The 25,333-nt window shown below is 38.8% G+C and overlaps 1 protein-coding gene across 1 annotated transcript in view; it reads right to left on the reverse strand.

Annotated features, from left to right (window-relative positions):
- Positions 1-302: 302 nt before the first annotated feature.
- FZD3 (frizzled class receptor 3) overlaps positions 303-25,333 on the reverse strand; it is an 80,787-nt gene continuing 55,756 nt past the window's right edge. Inside the window, exons 4-6 of the mRNA XM_006153209.3 lie at positions 23,975-24,123; positions 14,180-14,413; positions 303-1,221 (exon numbers count right to left, since the gene is read on the reverse strand). Of these exons, the coding sequence (XP_006153271.1) occupies positions 1,008-1,221; positions 14,180-14,413; positions 23,975-24,123 (597 nt within the window). The 3' untranslated portion in view covers positions 303-1,007. The remainder of the gene's footprint in view (positions 1,222-14,179; positions 14,414-23,974; positions 24,124-25,333) is intronic.

Here is a 25,333-nt window from a genome sequence, read left to right on the forward strand (position 1 = left end):
ATCAACTCACTATGGGAGGAGCCTGGATACCGAGGTCGGGTGGCTTTGGCAAAGTCACATCTCAGTGTCAAAAAATACAACGATGAATACAGAGAAAGTATTTTGCCGTTTGTAATTGTGGTTACCACAAACACCCTCATAATGTGTGATGCTTATCTAATTACATACCTCCACAGAGCAGATCTGAACAGGAAGTTCTCTATGAATCAATATTACTACATGGGAAAAGATGGCAACAAATTAAAATTTTTTCCATCATGCATATGGATAAGTTATAAAAACACAGCCAGTAAAAGTAATATTTACAAAAGTAAAAAAAAAAACAACACAATTATAGGAGGAAAAATGTCCCATCTCTGCTTTTTATTCCATTGCTAACCCAAACCCTAAATATCTCTGGATGAAGATAATTTTGATAGAATTTTGAGAGAACGTTTCATCCACTAATCAGATCCTTCTGTTGCACTTATATGCTATTAGCTAATACCCTTGCTGATATATCAAATTCTCCTACAGTTTAAAAACACAGTTCTTTTTTTCACTTAGTGGAAATAAAACTACAAAGTCTTACTGTTCATCTGAGAAATAAACCTTGCATAGAAAATTTCTTAAGTCTGAAATTTTATTAACAGAGCTACCAGAATTTTAACTCACAACTAGTTCGTATTATATGAAAGTTCACTACAAAGCAGTCACCACACATTTAGGATTTCTCTAAATATAAAATAAGCGCATTTATAAAAATGCTTACCAGACAAATAATTATCTCTTCGTAACCTAGAAAGAAGAATCATTTTTGTGATGATATGATTTTTTTAGTGTTTTGGATGCCCTTGATGTTCTGAGATTGATGCAATATAAAAAGCAAAAATTTATCTTTCCAATAAATATAATCTGCACCTGACCGAAAGCATGATAACAGGGAGTTACAGCAATCAGTAATGCAAAGGCAAAGAATAAAATCTGCTTTTCAAACAGCACAAGTTTTCCGCTTTAAACAAGACAAATTAAGCGCTGGTCCCATCCTCTTCAATGACCCGGTTCATGCTGGTGCCGTGTGTGATGTGAGTCATGGGATTATTACTGAGGTCTCGGATGCTGCTATGCCGAGACTGTTCATTGAGCCGATGCGAACTACTATGCCTGGAGTGATCCGTCAGTCGTGACATGCTGCCGTGAGGTAGTCTCTCCTCCATTCCTCTGTAGCTGCAGGGCGTGTACCTGACATAGGAGAGTTTATTTTAAAGTGGGTAACAGAATACACTAGAAATTAACATGTATTTATTTATTATTTTTCCTATATGGTACGTACAGCTGCCAAAGAGACAGAGGGGGGCAGTGTGAGAAATCACCCCCTGGGGAAATGGCCATGCTGCAATCCCTTCTCCTCTTGGAATCTTGGGCACCAGGCACACACGTACAGTGTGATTTTCAAGTCGCTGAGTCGGGGGCTCTAGTCACACAGTCAGCCATGTGGGAACCATCACTTTAACCTCCACACCACCTGCTGACCCCAGCACTTAGAAAGTTTTACTACTTTTATTAGGGACCAACAATTGGGAAGTAAGAACCTGAGGCTGTGTGGTGGCACAGTAACACAACCAGGCCCCTGGACACATGCACCTGTCCCCGATATGGATGTCTGCGGCTGGCACTGGATCGCGGCGGGGGAACCCTGTTAGGGACACCTGTAGCTCTTTTTCTTATGGAAGAAATAAACAAAACTTTAAAAAATGTAATAACAAATTTTTTATTTATGGTAACTTAATTAACATCACTAAATTATTGAAATAGGGGAGATAATCCTCTCAGGTTCAGAATTTAGGTCTTACTCTCCACAAAAGGACAAAAGCTCGCACTAAGCAATGCCACATTAAGTATGAGTACTTTCCTCAGGCAAAAGAGGTCCAGCAATGAGGTGGGTTCTGAAAGAGGTTCCATTGTTTCTTCTAAGAACAAGAGAAGAAATGTGGCATTGCCCCTGGGAATCTAGAAGACTGGTTACAGTCAGTAGCAGAACAAACTCAGATTTCACTAAAAGACTAGGTTTGGAAGAGGGGACATATGAAATTAATGGATAAATAAATGTAATCTTAAAAAACAAACAAACAAACAAACAAACAAACGAACGGATGAATTGGCCAGCAATGATGATAGTACGTGCTGACAGCATCTTTGCTGAAGGCCCAGTTAAGAGCTGAATTAACCACCTGGAAATAATCTTAATTACTTTCCATTAGGGCTTAAGGCTCTGAAGATGCTCTTTCATAGAAGCTGCATCTCCTGGGAAATTATCCCACTTACAACACTTTGTAACTTACTTTCCTGCCAAAGCCAATTCTCTATACTCCTAGCCTAAGACCCAGCTTTGGGTAGTCAGCTGGGCTGCATTGCTTGCTTACTGCAAGCTCCTTCACTACCGTCCTTACCTGGAAAGGTAGCAGTGGGAGCTGTTAAATTGTCTTTTGTTGCAATCCTGACTCACTAAACCCCATCAGAGGCAAGAATACATAAAACAAAATTCTCTGCCATGAAGAATGAGATTTTATTAGCTCTAGCCAGTCGAGGACAGGAAAATCAATTATAATTTTGTTTTATGAGTCTTTGGCTTATAGAGCTAATAATGTTATTTATCACTCTTTCTGGCTTTATAGCGAGCTCTTTCTTAGAGGGTAAGGACCATATCTTATTTATCTTTTGATCCTCAGTATCTCAAAAAATATTTGTCTAAGATATTTTCTGTTCATACTCAAACTAATATAGAAAGTATTTAATTCAAAATAATAAAGCTCGGGCCCAGCAGTTGGCGTAATGGCTATGTCACTGGACTCCCATGTAGTTTATCGTGGTTTGAGTCCCGGACCCAGCAGTTTAAACTCACGCTGGGAGTGTGTGTTTGCATGCCCAAGATCCCAAGAGGAGAATGGAGGGGAAGGGATCATGGCGTGGATATTCCCCCCCAATGGATCATGGGGGGGATATTCCCCCCCCCCAGGGGTTGATTTCTCGCTTTCTGTCTCTCTGTCTCTCTCTGTCTTTCTGGTGAGCGCACATACCCTATAGCAACAACAACAACAAAAAAATTAAATAAAAATTAAAAAAAAATTTTTAAATAAAGCTCAAAGAAAACTGAGTATAACTTATAATGTAAATATATTTTTAAGTAATATATCTAAAATAAGTTGAATTTTTAGTTTTTTTTTTTTTCTTTTCTTGAGACATTTTTGTTATAGAGTACATGTGCTTACCAGAAAGCAAGAAATCACCCCCTAGGAGGGATAGCCACACTGCAATCTCTTCTCCTCCACTCTCCTCTCTGGATTTTGGGCACATACACACATGCCCAGCATGAGATTTAAGACACTGGGTCTGGGACTTGAACTGTGGTCACCTATGTGGGAGTACAGCAATGTAACTAACCATTATGCCATTTACTGGTCCTGATTTTTTGGTATTTTTAGTTATCGTCAGAACCAGCAGATGGTGTGATAGTTATGTTGCTGGATTCCCACATAGTTAATTATGACCACGTAGTTGAGTCTCAGACCTGGCAACTTAAAACTGATTTTGGGCACATGTACATGCATGTGTGCCCAAAATCCTGAGAGGAAAATGGAGAAGGGATTGCAGCATGGCCATCTCCCTGGAGGGTGATTTCTTACTTTCTTTCTCTTTGTCTCTCCAGCGAATGCATGCACACTATAGGCAAAATCTCTATTTTTAAAAAAAAGTTATCATCACAAGCAGCTGAAGGGCTATTGGTTGTCAAAAAGCATTCATGTAACAACCTTCATAACAATAATTACAACAAAATTTATGATTTAATCTTTAAAACTTACATTTTATATTTAAATATAAGTGGCCAGAGTGGATGGCCATTGTCACAATCCCTTCTCCTCCAGTCTTCTCTAGAAATTTTGGGCATGCCCACATAAACGCCCAGTGTGAGTTTCAAACTGCCATGTCTGGGACTCAGACTGCGGTTGGCCATGTGGGAATCCAGCGACAGAACCATTACACCATCTGCTGGTCCCACCCCATGTGTTTTTCAAGCTGCGTAGTCAGCCACATGGGATCCAGCCACATTAATCACTATATCATCAGTTGGTCCAAAAGATGCATATTTAAATATTTTTAAATTTGTCATGTTAATGAATAAAATTATTTAATTCTTATTCGTTAAAAGACATTTCACAGGGGTCGGAAGGTAGTGTGTTGGTTAAGGGAGCTGGACTCCCACATAGCCGACCGCGGTTCGAGTCCCAGACCTGGCAGCTTGCTTTCTCACTTTCTCTCTCTTTTTCTGTCCCTCTCTGGTCAAATTAAAATAAATAAATAAAGTTAAATAAAATAATTATTAAAAAAAATAGAAGAAAACAGAAAGTTGAAAAAAAAAAAAGACATTTCACAGACTAGTGATTCTTAAAGTGGTTGGGCCCCACAAGGCCCACTGAGACATTTCACAGACTAGTGGTGGTTAAAGTGGTTGGGCCCCACAAGGCCCACTGTAAGGTTTGAGTCTAGACCCAGCAACTTGAAAAACATGCTGGATGCTCTCTGTGCTTGCCAAAAAAATCCCAGAAGAAGGGAGAAATGAAGCGACTGATGTTTTCTCACTTTTTCTCTCTCTGTCCCTCTCCAATGAGTGAATGCACCCTGTGGTAATTAAAACAAACAAACAAACAAAAAAAACCCTGTGTAATTTAATTCTAATAACTTTATCAGGTAAGTATTACTGTCCCTTAAATGATCTGAAATCAATATCTCACAAGAAACTGCTATAAGTATATTGAGTGGGGGAAAAAAAAGATACTCTACATTTAGGACTGAAATAGTTTTAAATCTGTACGGCATGTTTTGATAAAATAATCACGATATTTGGAGATAAAAACCTTTCACAATGTTATTTTAGTTTAATTATTATTTTACATAATGATCACTGTCCTAAAATGGAGTAGAAGATTTCCCCAACTTTTCCAATTTCCAAATGTGCCAGATGATTTGGAGATCTCTAGACTCTCAATGGCTTCTCAAGAACCTATTTTTAATAAATATGACAAATAAAAAGGGCAAATTAAGATGCACTGTTCTAGTAATTATATAAAAGCAAAATGAGAAACAAATCATTATTTAAAAATATAAACTGGGTATCTTCTAAAGTAAATTCTAACTCTTTGAGTTACACACTTAAAGAACTTATTTTTCATTACAAAAATTACTGGGCCAGCAGGTGGCATGGTGGTTGGAGTGCTGAACTCCCACATAGACAACAGTGGTTTGAATCCCAGACCTGGTGACTTGCTTTCTCACCTTCCCTCTCTCTGTCTCTCTCTGGTGATCAAGCATTCCCTGTAGCAAATTTAAAAATAATAATATTGATAAGTAAAATTAAATAAATAATACTTTTAAAAAATTACTATACTGGGGCCAGTAGGTGGTGTGGTGTAAGGGCACTGGATGACTGCAGTTCGAGTCCTGGACCTGGCAGCTTGCCTTCTTTCTCTCTCTTCTTTCTTGCTTTCTATCCTTCTCTGATGAAATTAAAATTAATTAATTAATTAATTCAATTTAATAATTCTTTAAAAAATTACTATATCAATTAATTATGTTCAATTATTTAAGTGACATATATGGCTATTCCTAAGAAATTCTTGATAAGTACAACTGCCTAAGGATATCAACTACAAAGAAAAATACATTTACTTATAGTGTTTAATCTCAACTGTGTATGTAGGAATTACCAAATTTATCTTTGTTACTTGAAAAAATAATCTGTCAGAAGGCGCATGTGCTCGCCAGAAGGAGAAAGAGAGAGGGAGAAAGACAGAGGGAAAACAAGAAAGCACCAAACCCCCTTCCACATGGAGCACACTCATGCCACAATACCATCTCTTTTTTTTCCCAACCTTTTGGGATTTTTGGCATGTACATACACACACCCAATGTGTTTCTCAAGTCAACAGGTCTGGGATTCAAACTGCACAATTGGCCACATGGGATCCAGTCACCTTAACCACCAGGTCACAGGTTACCCCCCAACTTTAGCTTTTTTAAAAGTTTATAAATTGGGGACCAGCAGGTGGTGTGGTGGTTAAGGTGCTGGACACTCATGTGGCCGACCACGGTTTGAGTCCTGGATCTGATGGCTTGCTTTCCCACTTTCCTTCTTCCCTTTCTCTCTGGTCAAACTAAAATAAATGAATGAATAAATAAAATTAATAAATAATTCTTTAATTAAAATTTTTTTTATATATTTACTTCTTCTAAGAGAGAAAAAGTGAGCACACTTCAACAGGGTCTTGATACCATGATCCACTCTCAGCCTCAGCCAGTCCCAGATCATGGATATGTACATGTCTAGAATAATCAAAAAGTCTCCTGACCCAAGCCCAGAACTTTGCCATCTTAATCTATTTTTGTGCTGATAACAGAAATACATAAGGTTGGTGAATTATGAGAAATAGGATTTAATAACTCAAAATTCTGGTGGTTATTAAGTTCAAGGGCATCACAAAATGGCCAAAGGCAGAACTTTAAGCAGAACATGGTCTGAATGCGTGTGGCTCTCTCTCTCTCTCTCTGCTGTTCTGGTCTCATTCCACCTGCTTAAATAGAGGCCTTACCCCTAATGACTTCACATCCAAAGGCCTCACCCTGGGATGCCATGAAGAAATTAAGTTTTCACATACCAATACAATCTAGTTCTAACACATGAATTTCTGGGGAACAGCCAATCAACTTACCCACCAAGATCAAATTCTGAAACATGAAACTTCAAAGGATAAACTCTAATCCAAACCATGACACTTCCCAAGAGTGTTATTTGTTATGCTACCATCTGCCCCTCCCAATTCATATTTTGACAATAATCTAAACCACTGTAACTTTCTACTCTAATATATAATATTAAAATGTGCATTAATTTTAATATAAGCTTACATAAAACAATTTTTTTTTTGGAGAGGTTTTTGCTATAGGGCACGCTCGCCAGACAGACAGAGAGAGACATAGAGACAGAAAGCGAGAAATCATCCCCCAGGGGGGATGGTCATGCCGCAATCCCTTCTCCTCCATTCTCCTCTCAGGATCTTGGGCACGCACGCACACGCGCCCGGCATGAGTTTTAAGCCACCGGGTCCGGGACGTGAACCGCAGTCGACTACGTGGGAGTCCAGCGACAAAGCCATTACGCTAACTGCTGGTTCCCATAAAACAATTTTTAGAATGTTTAATTTGCTGCTATTGTTAAAAAGATAATATAGTGTATTCCAAAGTCAAAACAAAAAACATCTTGAAGACGACTTACTCTTTTTGGTTTTCTATACTATTTGCTACCATTAATCTAAATAATTAATCATAGTTTCCATAGTTTCGCTAGTATCTCATTGTTCACTCCCTAGCTTTCCCTTCCATGTCACCTGTTTCCAGCCTAATCATTCACTCTCAAACCTCCACCTCCTACTCATCTGCTTCCTCTTCTACCCACGCTACTAACTACTTACTCTTTGAAGGTGACAAATATTGAGTTGTCAGAACAGTCATGACATATTTTCTATGCAAAAACGTACCTTGACTTTTCAGACCACCCATTATGTATAGGTACATTTCTTATTTGACATAGCACAGAGAGCAATAATTATCCATCAAGGAGTCTGGACCAGAATGTGTGGGTGATCCCACTGCCAAGATACATTTGATGACAAGGGGATGGCCAACAGATAGTGTCATGTTAACATGCAAAGTTCAAAACGGACTTAGGTAGAAGGAGGTCTCCACGAATTATGAAAATTCCTGCTCAGATTTTTAGGTTCAATATGGTCTTGAAATCTCTCAAATCAGCTCTAAAGGTCTAGGTATGGCACAGGGTCCAGCAATATGAGCATTCATGTGCCACATAACAGAACGCATCTGTAGGCTGTTCTTGTACCTTGAGGTCCTGAATTTCTGGGAAATGCCCCCGTTACTTTTAAAGTTGTTGTTTATTTGATAGATTTGTGTGTGTAGACACACACATATATGTATATATATAGAGTACTGTGCTGAGTACTGTGGAGAACTACAGAGACATAAGGTACCTTGTTCTCATTCTCCAGAAGATGCAAATTGAACTGAGGAAAGACAATGTCACTGAAAATAGGTCATAACTAAAAGAATAATAAAAATTAAAAAATGAAGCAGCAGATGGTGGTGCAGTAGTGATACAACGCTCAGCAAGACTGGACCCACTTGGGGAAGTTCTGGGTTCCCAATCCCAGGGACTCCCTATGTATACTGGGGCACGCACATACGTGCCGTGATTCAAGATGGCTGGTGCTGGGGGTGGAATCTGTTGTGGGTGCCTCTCTCTCAGGAGAAACAAACTTTCAAATTAAATACATAAAAAGCAATAAATTAACTGAAAAGAAGTTAAAATTATGCAGGCCTCAAAGGATGGGTGTAAGTTGATTAAGGAGAAAGGTAAGAAAGGCTATTACTGAAAGTCAGAATCTATTCTCTAGTTTCATGACACTCTACTTTTATAGATTCCCTTGTATGTATAAACACTTTTTATGAATCATATGTGCACTGTTCTTCCTATATTAATACTATAAGTATCTACCAAAGCCTTGTGTTTAGTCTGTTCTTTTTTCATTATGATGCAAGGGTTCTATCTGACAATTTTAATTACCAAATACTTTATACTGATTATTTTAATTATTTTTAAAATCTGTGCTCTGGTTTCAATTAGACTATAGTGGCCAAAATTTCCTACTTTCAACTACTTTCAGAAATTCTCAGATGAACTTATCTTTTCTTAGTCATTGACCCTATTTATCTCCTCTAAGATATTTTCATAGATCAATCTGATCTTTTTCCTAAAATTCTACCACATCTATCATCACTCACTGTTTTAATTATATCCTGGCTTGTGCTATTATTTAATTAATTTACATGCAAATGTCCAATCATTCCTATAAGGTTATATGATTCTAGAATGCAGAAATTTTATCTTATTTTTCTTCGGCATATGGCTTTATACATAGAATGGTTCATACACAGGAGTTGTACTATAATTAATTATTGTTTTGTCATTGAAAAGGATGGGCCCAATAGTGCCAAATGTTCAATAATGCTGAAAAGTATATTTCATAAGACTCTCTGATTTCCTTTTTCTTCAATAATGTCTTAAATTAGGACCCCTATATTACTGTAGAAACTTCCTAACTGGTCTTTCATACAATCTTCTTTCCTATCCTGAGTTTATCACTCCAATGGCTAAAGTCCTGTAACAGTTTCTCACTCTTGTCGGTGAAAAATTTAAACCCTCAGCATGATTTCATCTCTTACAATTACACAAACATATATTCTATACTTTAGCCATTGTCAGGTACCTAACTGCCTGCTTGTTCTACTTGCCTCTGTATATCCTGTTTCTTTGTCTCTCTCTTAAAAAAATTTCTAGAGAGTGCATATGCTCCCTGGAGAAACAGATAGAGAGATAGAGAAAGAGAGGTCAGAAAGCACCCCTCGAGGGGTATCGTCATGATGCAATCCCTTCTCCTATGTTTCCCCCTCCTTCTGGGATTTTGGGCACACACACGCTTCTGCCCCGTGTGTTTTTCAAGCCACAGGGTCTAGGACTTGAACCACACTGTTGGCCATGTTGGATCCAGTCACTAACTACAAGGGCACAGGCGGACCCTGTCATTTCTTTATACATTATTTTTTATTCGTGGTAACATGTGAGTGCGCACATGAGAGAGAAGAGCTTCTTCAGGGCTCAGGTATGTCGTCGTGATCCCCTTCCTCCAATCTCCAACCGGCTAGGATGCTGGGCGTGTGTACGCTCCTGGTACGGTGCAAGCTGACACACGCTCAGCATCCTAGTCGGACGCACAGACTGCAGTTAGCATGTGGCTCTCAGCTCCTCAGGTGGTATGCTACCACTATGCCACAGAGGCTGGGTCTGTCTCCTTGTCTTTAATTACCACCAGCCTCCTTTCAACTTTATTCCAAGCACAAGTGTCATCTCTTTTGCAAAGCTTTCTCCGATTTTCCATAAGTTTACATGGTTTTCTTCTCTGGAATCCGAAAGCATCCAGTGCATACTTTCATTACACATGTTAAAGTATATTGTAATTGATGGCTTCCTCCTCTATCTCCCATCTCTGCATCCCCAGCACTTAGAAGACTGTTTATCACATAGGAATGCTAAGTGAAGGAAAGAAGGTAGAAAAGAGAAAGGACTTTTTAATGTAATCGTAAAAAGGTCATTGGTGATTTAGGATAAAGTTTAGGGAGGTAAGGAGGAGAAAAAAAAGATTACATTTACACGGGAAGAAAATCAGAAAAGTGGGAAGGAAATATTCAAAGTGTTCACTAAAAAAATCTGGCAAGGTAAGGGTAAAGAAATTGATGAAAGGTAAGTCAAAATGAAAGATTGATTTTTTTTTAAAGAATTGTTTTATTTAACTTTATTTATTTATTTTAATTTGACCAGGGGGAGACAGAGAGAGAGAGAGAGAGAGAGAAAGCAAGCCGCCAGGTCCAGGACTCGATCCGCAGTTGGCCTGGGAGTCCAGCGTCCTTAACCACCACACCACCTGCCGGCCCCGAAAGATTGATGTTTTTAAAACTCAGGGTAGCTGACCAAGTAAGGAGGAGAAAAAGGAAACAAGTAGGGAAGAAAAGACAGAAGATGAAAAAATAGAGTAATCACATTCTATACTAGGAGGACAGGGTAAAAACTGAAAAAGGCTGGACTTAGACTGACAATGTATAAGATAGCTGTAGAAACACAGATGCTTTAAGGTGAACATAAAACGCTCCCAATTTTAGGTATCTGAATTCTAATTATTTCAATTTCCCAAACTAGAAATTAAAAAAAAAAAATCTTTGACATGTTCCTTTTCTCCAGCTGCTAAATATTAATCATAAACTCTTATCATCTCTTCTTTCTAAATACCTTTTAGGTAGATTCTTGCTCTTCCCACTGCCATTAGGATCCTCAAGCCTTTGCAATAGCAAAGTTCCAAAGCAGTATCAAATTCTTAAATTCAAATTTAACAAGAAGTCCACAGCCAGAATTTTCTTTTTTTTAATGGAGAGATTTTCACTGTAGGGCGCGTGCGCTCGCCAGACAGACAGAGAGAGACATAGAGACAGAAAGCGAGAAATCACCCCCCAGGGGGGATGGTCACGCCGCAATCCCTTCTCCTCCATTCTCCTCTCGGGATCTTGGGCACGCACGCACACGCGCCTGGCGTGAGTTTTAAGCCACCGGGTCCGGGACACGAACCGCGGTTGACTATGTGGGAGTCCAGCGACATAGCTATTACGCTAACTGCTGGTTCCCAACCAGAATTTTCTTAAACATCTCTGTGAAGCTTTTTCTGAAACCACAAGGATTAATTACTCCCTCCTCTATGCTACTACTGTATCTAGTAAACAGGAAGTGGCGAACTATGGCCCAATGGTCAAATCTGGACTCTTGGGGCTGGCAGATGTCATGGTGGTTAAGGGCACTGGACTCCAACATGGCTGACCGCAGTTTGAGTCCCATCCCTGGCACCCTGGCAGCTTGCTTTCTCACTTTCTCTTCCTCTCTCTCTCTCTCTCTCTCTCCCACTCTCACTCTGTCCCACTCTGATCAAATTAAAATAAGTAAATAAATAAATGAAGTTAAACAAAATAAAAATCTGAACTTTCTATTTTTGTTTTTTGTTTTTTTTTTGGGAGAGATTTTCACTGTAGGGCGCGTGCGCTTGCCAGACAGACAGAGAGAGACATAGAGACAGAAAGCGAGAAATCACCCCCCAGGGGGGATGGTCACGCCGCAATCCCTTCTCCTCCATTCTCCTCTCGGGATCTTGGGCACGCACGCACACGCGCCCGGCGTGAGTTTTAAGCCACCGGGTCCGGGACACGAACCGCAGTCGACTACGTGGGAGTCCAGCGACATAGCCATTACGCTAACTGCTGGTTCCCTGAACTTTCTATTTTTGTAAATGGTGTTTTATTGGAACATGGCCATTTCCATTAGACTGCATATTGTCTATGGCTGCCTTCAAGCTTCAATAGCAGAACTGAATAGTTGGAATAGAGACAGACCACAGGACTCACAATGTCTAAAATACTTACTATCAGGCTCATTATAGAAAATGTCAACCCTTGGACAATACTATCATACTTAGATTTTACTTCCATTATTTCCTTACACTTAAGTAATAAATACTGATATCAGGTAGTTACTGAGATAGGCATTGTTCTGCCTTTTTTTTTTTTAAAAGAGGTTTTTGCCTTAGGGCACATGGAGATAGAGCCAGTGAGAGGAAAAGCGAGAAATAACCCCGGGGGAATGGCCATGCCACATACCTTCTCTTCCGTTTTCCTCCCAGGATCTTGGATACGCATGCACATGTGCCCCGTGTGAGTTTCAAGCTATTGGGTCCGAGACTTGAACCATGGTCAGCCATGTGGGAATCTAGCAATGCAACCACTATGCCATCTGCTGGCCCCATCTCATTTAATTTTTACGACATTACTAAAGAGGCAGATACTATTATTTCCATTTTACAGACGAAGAAATTGAGGCCTCTCATTCCAAACCCACGGTCTTAACCACCACACTGCCTACACTATCTTTCTTAAACAGACTGTGATCTTACAAGAGCAAGGGTCACGCCGAAGTCATCTATTCCCAGAGCCCAGCACACTGCCTGATAGGGCAGAGATTCTACTACTCTTACTAAAATAATCACTTTCAACTTAGAAAAGGAATTACTGCCCAGGGGGATGGCCACACTACAATCCCTTTTACCTTCTCCCAGCTCAATCCCCTATAACAACTCTGTATTGCTTCTTGCATCAAGTCTAAACTCTGACTTGCTTGAGGCTTTAAGTCTAACCATAATGTGGGACTACTTTATGAGGGGGTCTTCAAAAAGTTCAAGGAAAATGAGCACTATGAAAAAACTACGAATGGATTTCAAAATCTTTTTGCACCAAAATAAACTCGTATTTTGTTTTTCCATGGATTTTCTTATTCTTTTGCTAGAGAGCATGCACGCTTGCCAGAGAAAGAGATAGAAAGAGAGAGAAGGAGGAGAAAGCACTCCTGACAGGGGATGGTCATACTGCAATCCTTCTCATCCCTTTCTTCCACTTTTTGGAATTTTTGGGTGTGTGCTGCATCCTGGACTGGAACCATAAGGTTGGCCATGTGGGATCTGGCTGCTTTAACCACCAGGAGTCAGTCCTCTGTAGTTTCTGTTTTGTTTTGTTTTTTAATTGTCAGAAAGCAATGCATACTTGACAGAGAAAGAACTCTCTGCTGGGGTGAGGTCACAATGCAATCCTTTTTCCTCCATTTCTCCAGCCTATCAGGACTTACAGGCACATACCCACATGTGTCCAGTATGCATTATTTTTAGAGAGATTTGTGCTATAGGGAGTGTGCACTCGCTGGAGGGACAGAGAGAGAGAGAGAAAGTGAGAAATCACTGTCTAGAGGAATGGCCATACTACAATCCCTTCTTCTTCACTCTCCTCTCAGGATTTTAGGCACACACACACATGCATCCAGTGTAAGTTTCAAGCCTCTGGATCCAGGACTCAAACTTATGTCGGTCATGTGGGAGTCCAGTGCCTTACTCATCATGCCACCTGCTGGCCCCCACACATTTTTTTTTTTTTTTTAAACAGCAAGACTGGAATTTGAAGCACAGTCAGCCATGTGGAATCTAGTTTTCTTAACCACTGAGCTATGGGGCCAATTCCAATGAATTTTTTGAAGGACCCCCATGTTTAGCAAAGTTCAAAGGCTTAATATTATTTAACTTTGGGAACCAGCAGTTAGCGTAATGGCTATGTCGCTGGACTCCCACGTAGTCGACGTGGTTCGCGTCCCCGATCCGGTGGCTTAAAACTCACGCAGGGCGCGTGTGCATGCATGCCCAAGATCCCAAGAGGATGGAGGAGAAGGGATTGCGGCGTGACCATCCCCCCTGGGGGGTGATTTCTCGCTTTCTGTCTCTATGTCTCTCTATCTGGTGAGCACACACGCCCTATAGCAAAAACCTCTCCCCCAAAAAGAAATATATTATTTAACTTTTACTTCAGAATTGGCTACTCTTTTGCTATAAGCTGTCTGACCATGATCCAACATATGAGATAAACTAGGCTTGTGAACAGGACTTACCTGCCGTCACGTGATCTGTGGAGGCTGCCGTGGTAGCTGCTCACTTTGCTGTGGACACTCCCTGCTTTGCTTCTTTGGTCATCCACCATGGCCAGTTGAGTGGAAGAAGCATGTGTGGATGTTCCTTGAGTAGAAGTTCCCCTTGACTTTCTTATAATAGGAGTATTTGGATCCCTTAGGAGTGACTGAGCAAAATCAGGTTCCTGGAGTACCTGTCGGCTCTCATTTACTATCCTAGACAACAAAATAGGGAGTTTAAGAAAGATAGGGGACCAGGGAGGAAAACAAAAAAAAAAACAAAGGAAGAAAGAAAAAAAGCTTAAGACATACACATCCCTAGAAACTAAACAATGTTTCCATGCAATACTGATCTTATTCTTGAAATTGTTCTCCAAATTAAATCATTATGATTGATACACAGTGACACTGGCAAAAGAAGAAAGAATGTAACAAAAATCCATGTCAATCTGCCCCCTAAAGTTAGTATGATAGAAAGAGGCCTGTCTTAAAATAAGGAAATCATAATTTTTGCTCCAACTTTAGCGATAAATTTGTGATCTCAGGCAAGTCTCTAACCACGCCTTCCTTCATTTTCTAGATGAGGAAATTTTAAAATTTCTAAAAGGTATCCTTCAGTTAAATTTATAATTCTTTTAAGACATCGAGGGGCTAGCAGGTGGTGTAATGGTTAAGATGCAGGACTCCCACATGGCCGACTACAGTCCTGGACCTGCTTGACAATCACACTGGGTGTGTGTGTGCCTGTGCCCAAAGTTCTGAGAGGAGAATGGATGGTGGCTATCACCCCTAGGGGGTGCTTTCTCGCTTTCCCTCTCTGTGTCTTTTGTCTCTTGCTCTCCCTGTGACAAAAACCTAAAAGAAAAAAAAAAGACACTGAACTATACAAAGATATAATAGAAACATTGTTCTCTTATATGGTTTCTGGATGTAGGGAGGCTTCACTGTAGCATAAATACAACATTTTTCAACTTGTAAGAGCATTTGTTTTAAGGCTATAAGTTGATTTTATAGCAGAATCAGTTTTCTAGGGTCAGAATAAATATGAATAGTCCTAATTATAACAAAATAATAAGAAAAATTAATTTAGGCAAACATCATTTTTGCCTAAGTTAAGCTTAAGAAAAAATGTAAGAGGAGAAATTACTGTCAAAAGCAAAAGTTTTTAACTGCCATGAAGAGGTTAAAAGTAGGTAAGAGGTTTATAATGCTAAACAAGCCAATAAGAAAATTAATAAAAGAGTGAATTAAATTGTTATAAAGATCAATATCTCAGTTCATGTAAATAAATGACTCACTATGAGAATAACAGTTAAAGTTAAATGGGGACCAGCATATAACATAATGGTTACACCACTGGACTCCCACGTGGTCCACCACGGTTCAAGTCCCAGACCCGCCGGCTTAAATTTCACGCCGTGTGTGTGTGTGTGTGTGTGTGTGTGTGTGTGTGTCCAGAATCCCAAGAGGAGAATGGAAGAGAAGGGACTGTGGTGTGGCCATACCCTCTGGAGGGTGATTTCTTGCTTTCTATCTCTGTCTCTCTGGCGAGCACATGTGCCCTATAGCAAAAATCTCTCTTTTTAAAAAAAGAGTTAAATGAACAATTACATTAAAAAAAACTATAACATGTAAAGACCAAATCACATATTGAGAAAGTACTTATAAGTTCTCAAATTACAAAAGAACTGTCACTGCCACTGTTGTTTTTAGTGTTGGAATAGAAGGGCTGAAGAAAGACTAATATTTGTTAAGTACTTTACATGCATTCTCCTTTGATCCTCTTAATTATGTCTTTATTATAGAGATTAACATCCTAAGAGGATATTTCTAAGAGGATATTAGGTATCTATTAATAGAGGGAAAAAACAAAAAACCACTGAGGTTCTAGAGATTAAAGAACTTCCAAAAAACAAAAAATCACATAACAAAATCAGTAGTTACAGATCAAACTTAAGTTTTGTTCCTATAAGCAAATCGCAGAGTAAAGATAAAAATGTTTACATACATCCTGAAAACAAAGTGTCAAAAACCTGACAGACAAGAGAATAAGTCAAAACTGGTTCAAAAAACTTGCTTTTTTTCTTGTCATAAATAGCCTTGTTTTTATATATAGACATACATCCTACTGATTCAGTCTTGTATTGATTAGAAATGACGTCTGATTGCTCCAAAAATTCAATTTACCTTTGAATGGTAAAGATCTGTCCCCTCATTTTACGGATAATGCCCGGAGAAATTAAGTGACATGACCCAGGTAATTCCAAAAGAGGATTTCTCAAAATGTTTAAATTCAACCACAGGCAGAGTCTTAAATATGGCTTTGCTTAGGGAGGAAACATTAATTTGATTAATACATTTTAGAAGCTAGTTTCTTTTTATAGTCTTTGTAACAGTCTCTTTATAGTCTCTTTATAGCATAGTATAATAGAGTAGTTAAGAGCAAAGCTCTAGAGTCAAGACTGCTTTAGTTTAGATCTCAATTATAGTACTCACTAGTTAGGAATCTAGGTTCTATGACTCCATTTTTTTATTATTTATTTATTTACTTAGTTATTTTTATTATTTTAATTTAGCCAGAGAGGGGCAGAGTGTGAGAGCAAGGCCCTCATCTTCTGACAATTTTTAATAAAAAGGAAACTCAGCCGGCAGGTGGCACTGGATTCCCACATGGTCAACTGCAGTTCGAGTGCCAGACCTGGCAGCTTGCTTTCACACTTTCCCTTTATCGCTCTCTCGCTCTGTCCCTTTCTGGTCAAATTAAAATAAATAAATAAAGTTAAATAAAATAATTCTTAAAAAGAAAAAAAGTCAGAAGGCACATGGACTTGCCAGAGAGAGACAGAGAAAGAAAGGGAAAGAAATAAATCACCCCACAATGGGGCTGATTGTGGTGCAATCTTTTCTCCCCCATTTTTCCATCCTGGCAGAATTTGAGGAATATGCACACATATGCCTTGTGTGTTTTTTAAGCTGCCAGGGCTGGGATTTGAACCATGTAGTTGGCCATGTGGATCCAGCCACCTTAACTAGCAGGCTATGGAGCTAGCCCCCCAGTTTCCTTATCTATGAAAGGATGTCCTCCCTCACAAGGCTGTTTCAAGGTTTAAATAAATGAATAATCATTAAAGTGCTTAAAACAGTGCTTTGAGTCTTAAGCATGCCCATAAAATTGGTAACCAGTATTATGATTCCTTTATAGTCATTTCTCAAAGGCTAACCAGACAAATACTAGAAATAGCTTTAGGACACTCATGGTCTTGTTGAACTCTAGAGTAAATAGTGAGACTCTAGCCCAGAGCATCCCCAGCTTGAAAGTGGACAATGACTTTGTTTGTCAGGAATCCACAGTTGCAGAAAACCAAAAGGAAATGCCAATGGGAGTTTTAACCAGTTTCGAAGGATTCTAGTGCAGTCAGAATCCTCCAAATTACTAGGATACATCTATAGAGATTCATTCTCACAGTTTACCTCTATCTGGAGTTCAGGTCTAATCTGAAAATCTTAATACAACTCGATTACACAGTTGTTCATATACAACCCAGAGGTGCTCAGAAATGTTTGATTCATGCCCTTTCTTCAGGATCACGTTTTGCTGTGATTAAAATACAAAGATTTTCAATATACAAATAAATCACAGTAAATCTCACAACAAAGTATACTACTCCACAAAAAGCAGGAAGTTGGCCTTTTTTGTCTGCTATTGAATTCTTGGTTCCTCAAAATAGTTCATGGCACATAGTAATAAATGGGGCCAACGGCTGATGTGGAGGTTACGGCAGCTAGATCCCACGTGGTCAGCTGCGCGATGTGAGTCCCATACTTGGCAGCTTGAGGATCACGCCAGGCACGTGTGCCTGAATACCTAAAACACTGAGACGAGATTAGAAAAGAAAGGCATGCAGGGCGGTCATCTCCCCTCAGGGTGCTTTCTCACTTTTCTTCTCTCTCTTTGTCTGTGTCTGTCTCTGGCAAGCACATGCATCTTATTACAAAAAGTAAAAAAAAGAAGAAGAAATGTGTAGGAAGCACTTTTTTTTTTTTTTTTTGAATGAATGCTTCTCCTTCTTTCCTTCACTGCCCTATGAAACTATATTTAAAGGAGAAATTAATTATCTGATATCACTAGTAGCGGTCTCAGGTATGAGAATAAGAAGTGTATATACACACACATACACAGAGAAGTGTACACACACACACACATATACACACATATAATTTTTTTTTTAAGGTTTTTGCCACAAGGCACATGTACTCACCGGAGAGATGGAAAGACAGAGAGATACAATGAGAGGGAAAGTAAGAAATCAACCCCCGGGAAGACGGCCATGTCAAAATTCCCTCTTCTCCGTTTTCCTCCTTGGGTTTTGGGCATGCATACACTTGTGCCCAGTGTGATTTTAACCTCCAGGCCACCTGCTGGCCTCAAGGAAATGTGTATTTTAAAACTGACTATTTTATCTCTGTTAATCTAATCTGTGTAACAAAAATCGCTGATCACTGATATTTTCATAAATACAAATTTAAGCCCACTGTTTCATGGACCCTAGGTTAAGAATATGAACTCCACTAATTTAGAATTTGTGATAATTCAGATATAGTATACACTAACACTGAGTAAAAAGTTTGAAATCATTTTTTTTCTGTTGTAATTACTGCAAGGTCATTTTAAATTTTATTTTATGAACTAAGGATTCAAGAAATTAAATATTCCTTAAATATATCTTCAAATGACTGCTTTGGCAAGTTTTGTAGTTTACCATGACACTCTCATACGCAGTGTGGCCAACTATGAATTAAAATAATTTATTTTGGGCCAGCAGGTGGCATGGTGTTTAAGGCACTATACTAGACTCACCCATGGCAGACCATGATTCGAGTCTCCAATCACTCCCCACCACCCGCTCTTTCTCTCTGGTGAGCACAGGTGCCCTATAGCAAATTTAGAAATAATAATAATAAATAATATAAATGATTCTTTAAAAAATAATAATTTATCTGCTAACATAATATTTCTACTTTGGATTTAACATGTACTATATGAGAATGGAAAATCAGTCTATATTTACATCACTTTTACAACACTCAAAAGAACAAAAGCACAATTGGAAATGGAAGTTTATTCTAACTCTTTACATTAAATACCTGTGTGACTATGGCCAAGCACTTAACCTTTCTGTGTCTTAGTTTTCTCATGCATATCACAGAATGAGAATATATTCCAACCCATACAGGTATATCATGAGGATCAAGTAAAAGATGTATAGAAAAGCACTGTTTTTCACTTTTTTTTAAATTACAATTTGGATTTTTTTTCATAAACTTCAGCCTTCCTTCAAATACTCTCTTAGTATAGGAATAAACGTCAAGCCTGGTTTTACTTAACCATCTTCTCAAAGTAAGTTTTTCGTCTATAATTGAGACACATTATTGTGCCAATTATAATTGGTGGCTATGGAGAAGGTTACACTACTTACTTAAACCAAATTTTTTTTTTTTTTTTGAGAGATTTTCTCTGTAGGGCGCGTGCGCTCGCCAGACATACAGAGAGAGACATAGAGACAGAAAGCGAGAAATCACCCCCCAGGGGGGATGGTCACGCCGCAATCCCTTACAAAATCAGTAGTTACAGATCAAACTTAAGTTTTGTTCCTATAAGCAAATCGCAGAGTAAAGATAAAAATGTTTACATACATCCTGAAAACAAAGTGTCAAAAACCTGACAGACAAGAGAATAAGTCAAAACTGGTTCAAAAAACTTGCTTTTTTTCTTGTCATAAATAGCCTTGTTTTTATATATAGACATACATCCTACTGATTCAGTCTTGTATTGATTAGAAATGACGTCTGATTGCTCCAAAAATTCAATTTACCTTTGAATGGTAAAGATCTGTCCCCTCATTTTACGGATAATGCCCGAAGAAATTAAGTGACATGACCCAGGTAATTCCAAAAGAGGATTTCTCAAAATGTTTAAATTCAACCACAGGCAGAGTCTTAAATATGGCTTTGCTTAGGGAGGAAACATTAATTTGATTAATACATTTTAGAAGCTAGTTTCTTTTTATAGTCTTTGTAACAGTCTCTTTATAGTCTCTTTATAGCATAGTATAATAGAGTAGTTAAGAGCAAAGCTCTAGAGTCAAGACTGCTTTAGTTTAGATCTCAATTATAGTACTCACTAGTTAGGAATCTAGGTTCTATGACTCCATTTTTTTATTATTTATTTATTTACTTAGTTATTTTTATTATTTTAATTTAGCCAGAGAGGGGCAGAGTGTGAGAGCAAGGCCCTCATCTTCTGACAATTTTTAATAAAAAGGAAACTCAGCCGGCAGGTGGCACTGGATTCCCACATGGTCAACTGCAGTTCGAGTGCCAGACCTGGCAGCTTGCTTTCACACTTTCCCTTTATCGCTCTCTCGCTCTGTCCCTTTCTGGTCAAATTAAAATAAATAAATAAAGTTAAATAAAATAATTCTTAAAAAGAAAAAAAGTCAGAAGGCACATGGACTTGCCAGAGAGAGACAGAGAAAGAAAGGGAAAGAAATAAATCACCCCACAATGGGGCTGATTGTGGTGCAATCTTTTCTCCCCCATTTTTCCATCCTGGCAGAATTTGAGGAATATGCACACATATGCCCTGTGTGTTTTTTAAGCTGCCAGGGCTGGGATTTGAACCATGTAGTTGGCCATGTGGATCCAGCCACCTTAACTAGCAGGCTATGGAGCTAGCCCCCCAGTTTCCTTATCTATGAAAGGATGTCCTCCCTCACAAGGCTGTTTCAAGGTTTAAATAAATGAATAATCATTAAAGTGCTTAAAACAGTGCTTTGAGTCTTAAGCATGCCCATAAAATTGGTAACCAGTATTATGATTCCTTTATAGTCATTTCTCAAAGGCTAACCAGACAAATACTAGAAATAGCTTTAGGACACTCATGGTCTTGTTGAACTCTAGAGTAAATAGTGAGACTCTAGCCCAGAGCATCCCCAGCTTGAAAGTGGACAATGACTTTGTTTGTCAGGAATCCACAGTTGCAGAAAACCAAAAGGAAATGCCAATGGGAGTTTTAACCAGTTTCGAAGGATTCTAGTGCAGTCAGAATCCTCCAAATTACTAGGATACATCTATAGAGATTCATTCTCACAGTTTACCTCTATCTGGAGTTCAGGTCTAATCTGAAAATCTTAATACAACTCGATTACACAGTTGTTCATATACAACCCAGAGGTGCTCAGAAATGTTTGATTCATGCCCTTTCTTCAGGATCACGTTTTGCTGTGATTAAAATACAAAGATTTTCAATATACAAATAAATCACAGTAAATCTCACAACAAAGTATACTACTCCACAAAAAGCAGGAAGTTGGCCTTTTTTGTCTGCTATTGAATTCTTGGTTCCTCAAAATAGTTCATGGCACATAGTAATAAATGGGGCCAACGGCTGATGTGGAGGTTACGGCAGCTAGATCCCACGTGGTCAGCTGCGCGATGTGAGTCCCATACTTGGCAGCTTGAGGATCACGCCAGGCACGTGTGCCTGAATACCTAAAACACTGAGACGAGATTAGAAAAGAAAGGCATGCAGGGCGGTCATCTCCCCTCAGGGTGCTTTCTCACTTTTCTTCTCTCTCTTTGTCTGTGTCTGTCTCTGGCAAGCACATGCATCTTATTACAAAAAGTAAAAAAAAGAAGAAGAAATGTGTAGGAAGCACTTTTTTTTTTTTTTTTTGAATGAATGCTTCTCCTTCTTTCCTTCACTGCCCTATGAAACTATATTTAAAGGAGAAATTAATTATCTGATATCACTAGTAGCGGTCTCAGGTATGAGAATAAGAAGTGTATATACACACACATACACAGAGAAGTGTACACACACACACACATATACACACATATAATTTTTTTTTTAAGGTTTTTGCCACAAGGCACATGTACTCACCGGAGAGATGGAAAGACAGAGAGATACAATGAGAGGGAAAGTAAGAAATCAACCCCCGGGAAGACGGCCATGTCAAAATTCCCTCTTCTCCGTTTTCCTCCTTGGGTTTTGGGCATGCATACACTTGTGCCCAGTGTGATTTTAACCTCCAGGCCACCTGCTGGCCTCAAGGAAATGTGTATTTTAAAACTGACTATTTTATCTCTGTTAATCTAATCTGTGTAACAAAAATCGCTGATCACTGATATTTTCATAAATACAAATTTAAGCCCACTGTTTCATGGACCCTAGGTTAAGAATATGAACTCCACTAATTTAGAATTTGTGATAATTCAGATATAGTATACACTAACACTGAGTAAAAAGTTTGAAATCATTTTTTTTCTGTTGTAATTACTGCAAGGTCATTTTAAATTTTATTTTATGAACTAAGGATTCAAGAAATTAAATATTCCTTAAATATATCTTCAAATGACTGCTTTGGCAAGTTTTGTAGTTTACCATGACACTCTCATACGCAGTGTGGCCAACTATGAATTAAAATAATTTATTTTGGGCCAGCAGGTGGCATGGTGTTTAAGGCACTATACTAGACTCACCCATGGCAGACCATGATTCGAGTCTCCAATCACTCCCCACCACCCGCTCTTTCTCTCTGGTGAGCACAGGTGCCCTATAGCAAATTTAGAAATAATAATAATAAATAATATAAATGATTCTTTAAAAAATAATAATTTATCTGCTAACATAATATTTCTACTTTGGATTTAACATGTACTATATGAGAATGGAAAATCAGTCTATATTTACATCACTTTTACAACACTCAAAAGAACAAAAGCACAATTGGAAATGGAAGTTTATTCTAACTCTTTACATTAAATACCTGTGTGACTATGGCCAAGCACTTAACCTTTCTGTGTCTTAGTTTTCTCATGCATATCACAGAATGAGAATATATTCCAACCCATACAGGTATATCATGAGGATCAAGTAAAAGATGTATAGAAAAGCACTGTTTTTCACTTTTTTTTAAATTACAATTTGGATTTTTTTTCATAAACTTCAGCCTTCCTTCAAATACTCTCTTAGTATAGGAATAAACGTCAAGCCTGGTTTTACTTAACCATCTTCTCAAAGTAAGTTTTTCGTCTATAATTGAGACACATTATTGTGCCAATTATAATTGGTGGCTATGGAGAAGGTTACACTACTTACTTAAACCAAATTTTTTTTTTTTTTTTGAGAGATTTTCTCTGTAGGGCGCGTGCGCTCGCCAGACATACAGAGAGAGACATAGAGACAGAAAGCGAGAAATCACCCCCCAGGGGGGATGGTCACGCCGCAATCCCTTCTCCTCCATTCTCCTCTCGGGATCTTGGGCACGCACGCACACGCGCCCGGCGTGAGTTTTAAGCCACCGGGTCCGGGACACGAACCGCGGTCGACTACATGGGAATCCAGCGACATAGCCATTACGCTAACTGCTAGTTCCCAAACCAAATTTTTTTTTAGAGAGAGATTTTTGCTATAGGGCACATGTGCTCGCCAGAGAGACAGAAAGTGAGAAATCACCCCCATGGGGGATGGCCACAGTGCAATCCCTTCTCCTCCATTCTCCTCTCGGGATCTTGGGCACGCACGCACACGCGCCCGGCGTGAGTTTTAAGCCACCAAGTCCAGGACTCAAACCGTGGTCGATTAAGTGGGAGTCTAGCAATGTAACCATTACACCATCCGCTGGTCCCTCCAAATTGTTGTATGATAAGCAACATGAAAAATCGACATAAATATGAGGTTTATGAATATCATAGTAATTTATTTCAACTTACTCTTTTTTCCTACGACCATGAAAAAAACTGGCCCATTCAAAGCACGTTTTTTTGCTTCCAACCCAAAAAATTGAGGGAATGCCAACTATGAGAGCCATCAGGTACTTCATGAGAAAGAGAATCAGGTCTGGACGACTCATTTGGGTAACCTATAAGAAGGGAAAAGAAAAATGTTTTAAAGATATAGAAAGAGCTTTCTATTGAAGATCATTAGAAAATCTTGCACATAAAATAAGCAATAGTTAAAATGATCCTACAAATATGATATTTTCATTTATAAGTTCTATAGGTTTTAACTTTTTTTTCTTTTATTGCTAGAAGATGTGTGCACTTATCAGAGAAAGACAGAGGGAAAAAACACCTCCTAAAGGGGCATGATCATGCCACAATCCTTTTTCTTCCATTTCTCCACCCTTTGGGGCACATACACACACACACATATCTAGTGCATTTAAAAGCCACAAGGAGGGACCAGAAGTTAGCGTAATGGCTATGTCACTGGATTTCCGTGTAGTCAACTGCGGTTCGAGTCCCGGACCCGGTGGCTTAAACTCACACTGGGCACATGTACATGCATGCTCAAGATCCTGAGAGGAGAGTGGAGGAGAAGGGATTGCAGCGTGGCCATCCCCCCTGGGGGGTGATTTCTCACTTTCTGTCTCTCTGTGTCTTTCTGGCTAGCGTACACGCCCTATAGCAAAAACCTCCCAAAATAAAATAAAATAAAAGTCACAAGGATGAGGATTTGAACTGTGCTCAGGCGTGTGATCCAGCTTTCTATGCTGTGTTTAAGTCTATGCTACAAAGCTGGCCCATGTGAGATAATTTTCTTCGTATATGAAAAAAATGCACTCTTGAAAATTTGACAGTACATTTATAGTCTGTATAGAGGAGTCATATATTTTTTTATTAGCTGACATTAGTCATGTTTAAAGAAAAAGATTACTGTAATAGAAAATAAACCCATAAATAAAAAAAACAATAATGCCTATATTCTTCTTGGCCAATTTTTCAATTAGGAAGCTATTATTCTTTTCTTCCCATTTTCTTAATTCTGTTCTTATCTTTAGCATGTCCTTCCTTCTACCTACTTCACATTTAATCTGCTGGCTCTTCAAACTTCTTTAACCTCTGCGTTACACAGAAGATTTTTTAAGTTGATGGCTTGGAGTTTTATTATTATGGTCAGAGAGTATAATCTGTACAAATCTGGTTACCTTAAAGTTTGGAGACTTCTTTTGTGATTTAAAAAATTTTTCTAAGAATTATTTTATTGGGACCAGCAATTAGCATAATGGCTATGTTGCTGGACTCCCATGTATTCGACCATGGTTCACGTCCCGGACCCGGTGGCTTAAA

The sequence above is a fragment of the Tupaia chinensis genome, unplaced genomic scaffold, assembly GCF_000334495.1.
Source record: "Tupaia chinensis unplaced genomic scaffold, TupChi_1.0 Scaffold000366_1, whole genome shotgun sequence".
Classification (NCBI taxonomy): Eukaryota; Metazoa; Chordata; class Mammalia; order Scandentia; family Tupaiidae; genus Tupaia; species Tupaia belangeri.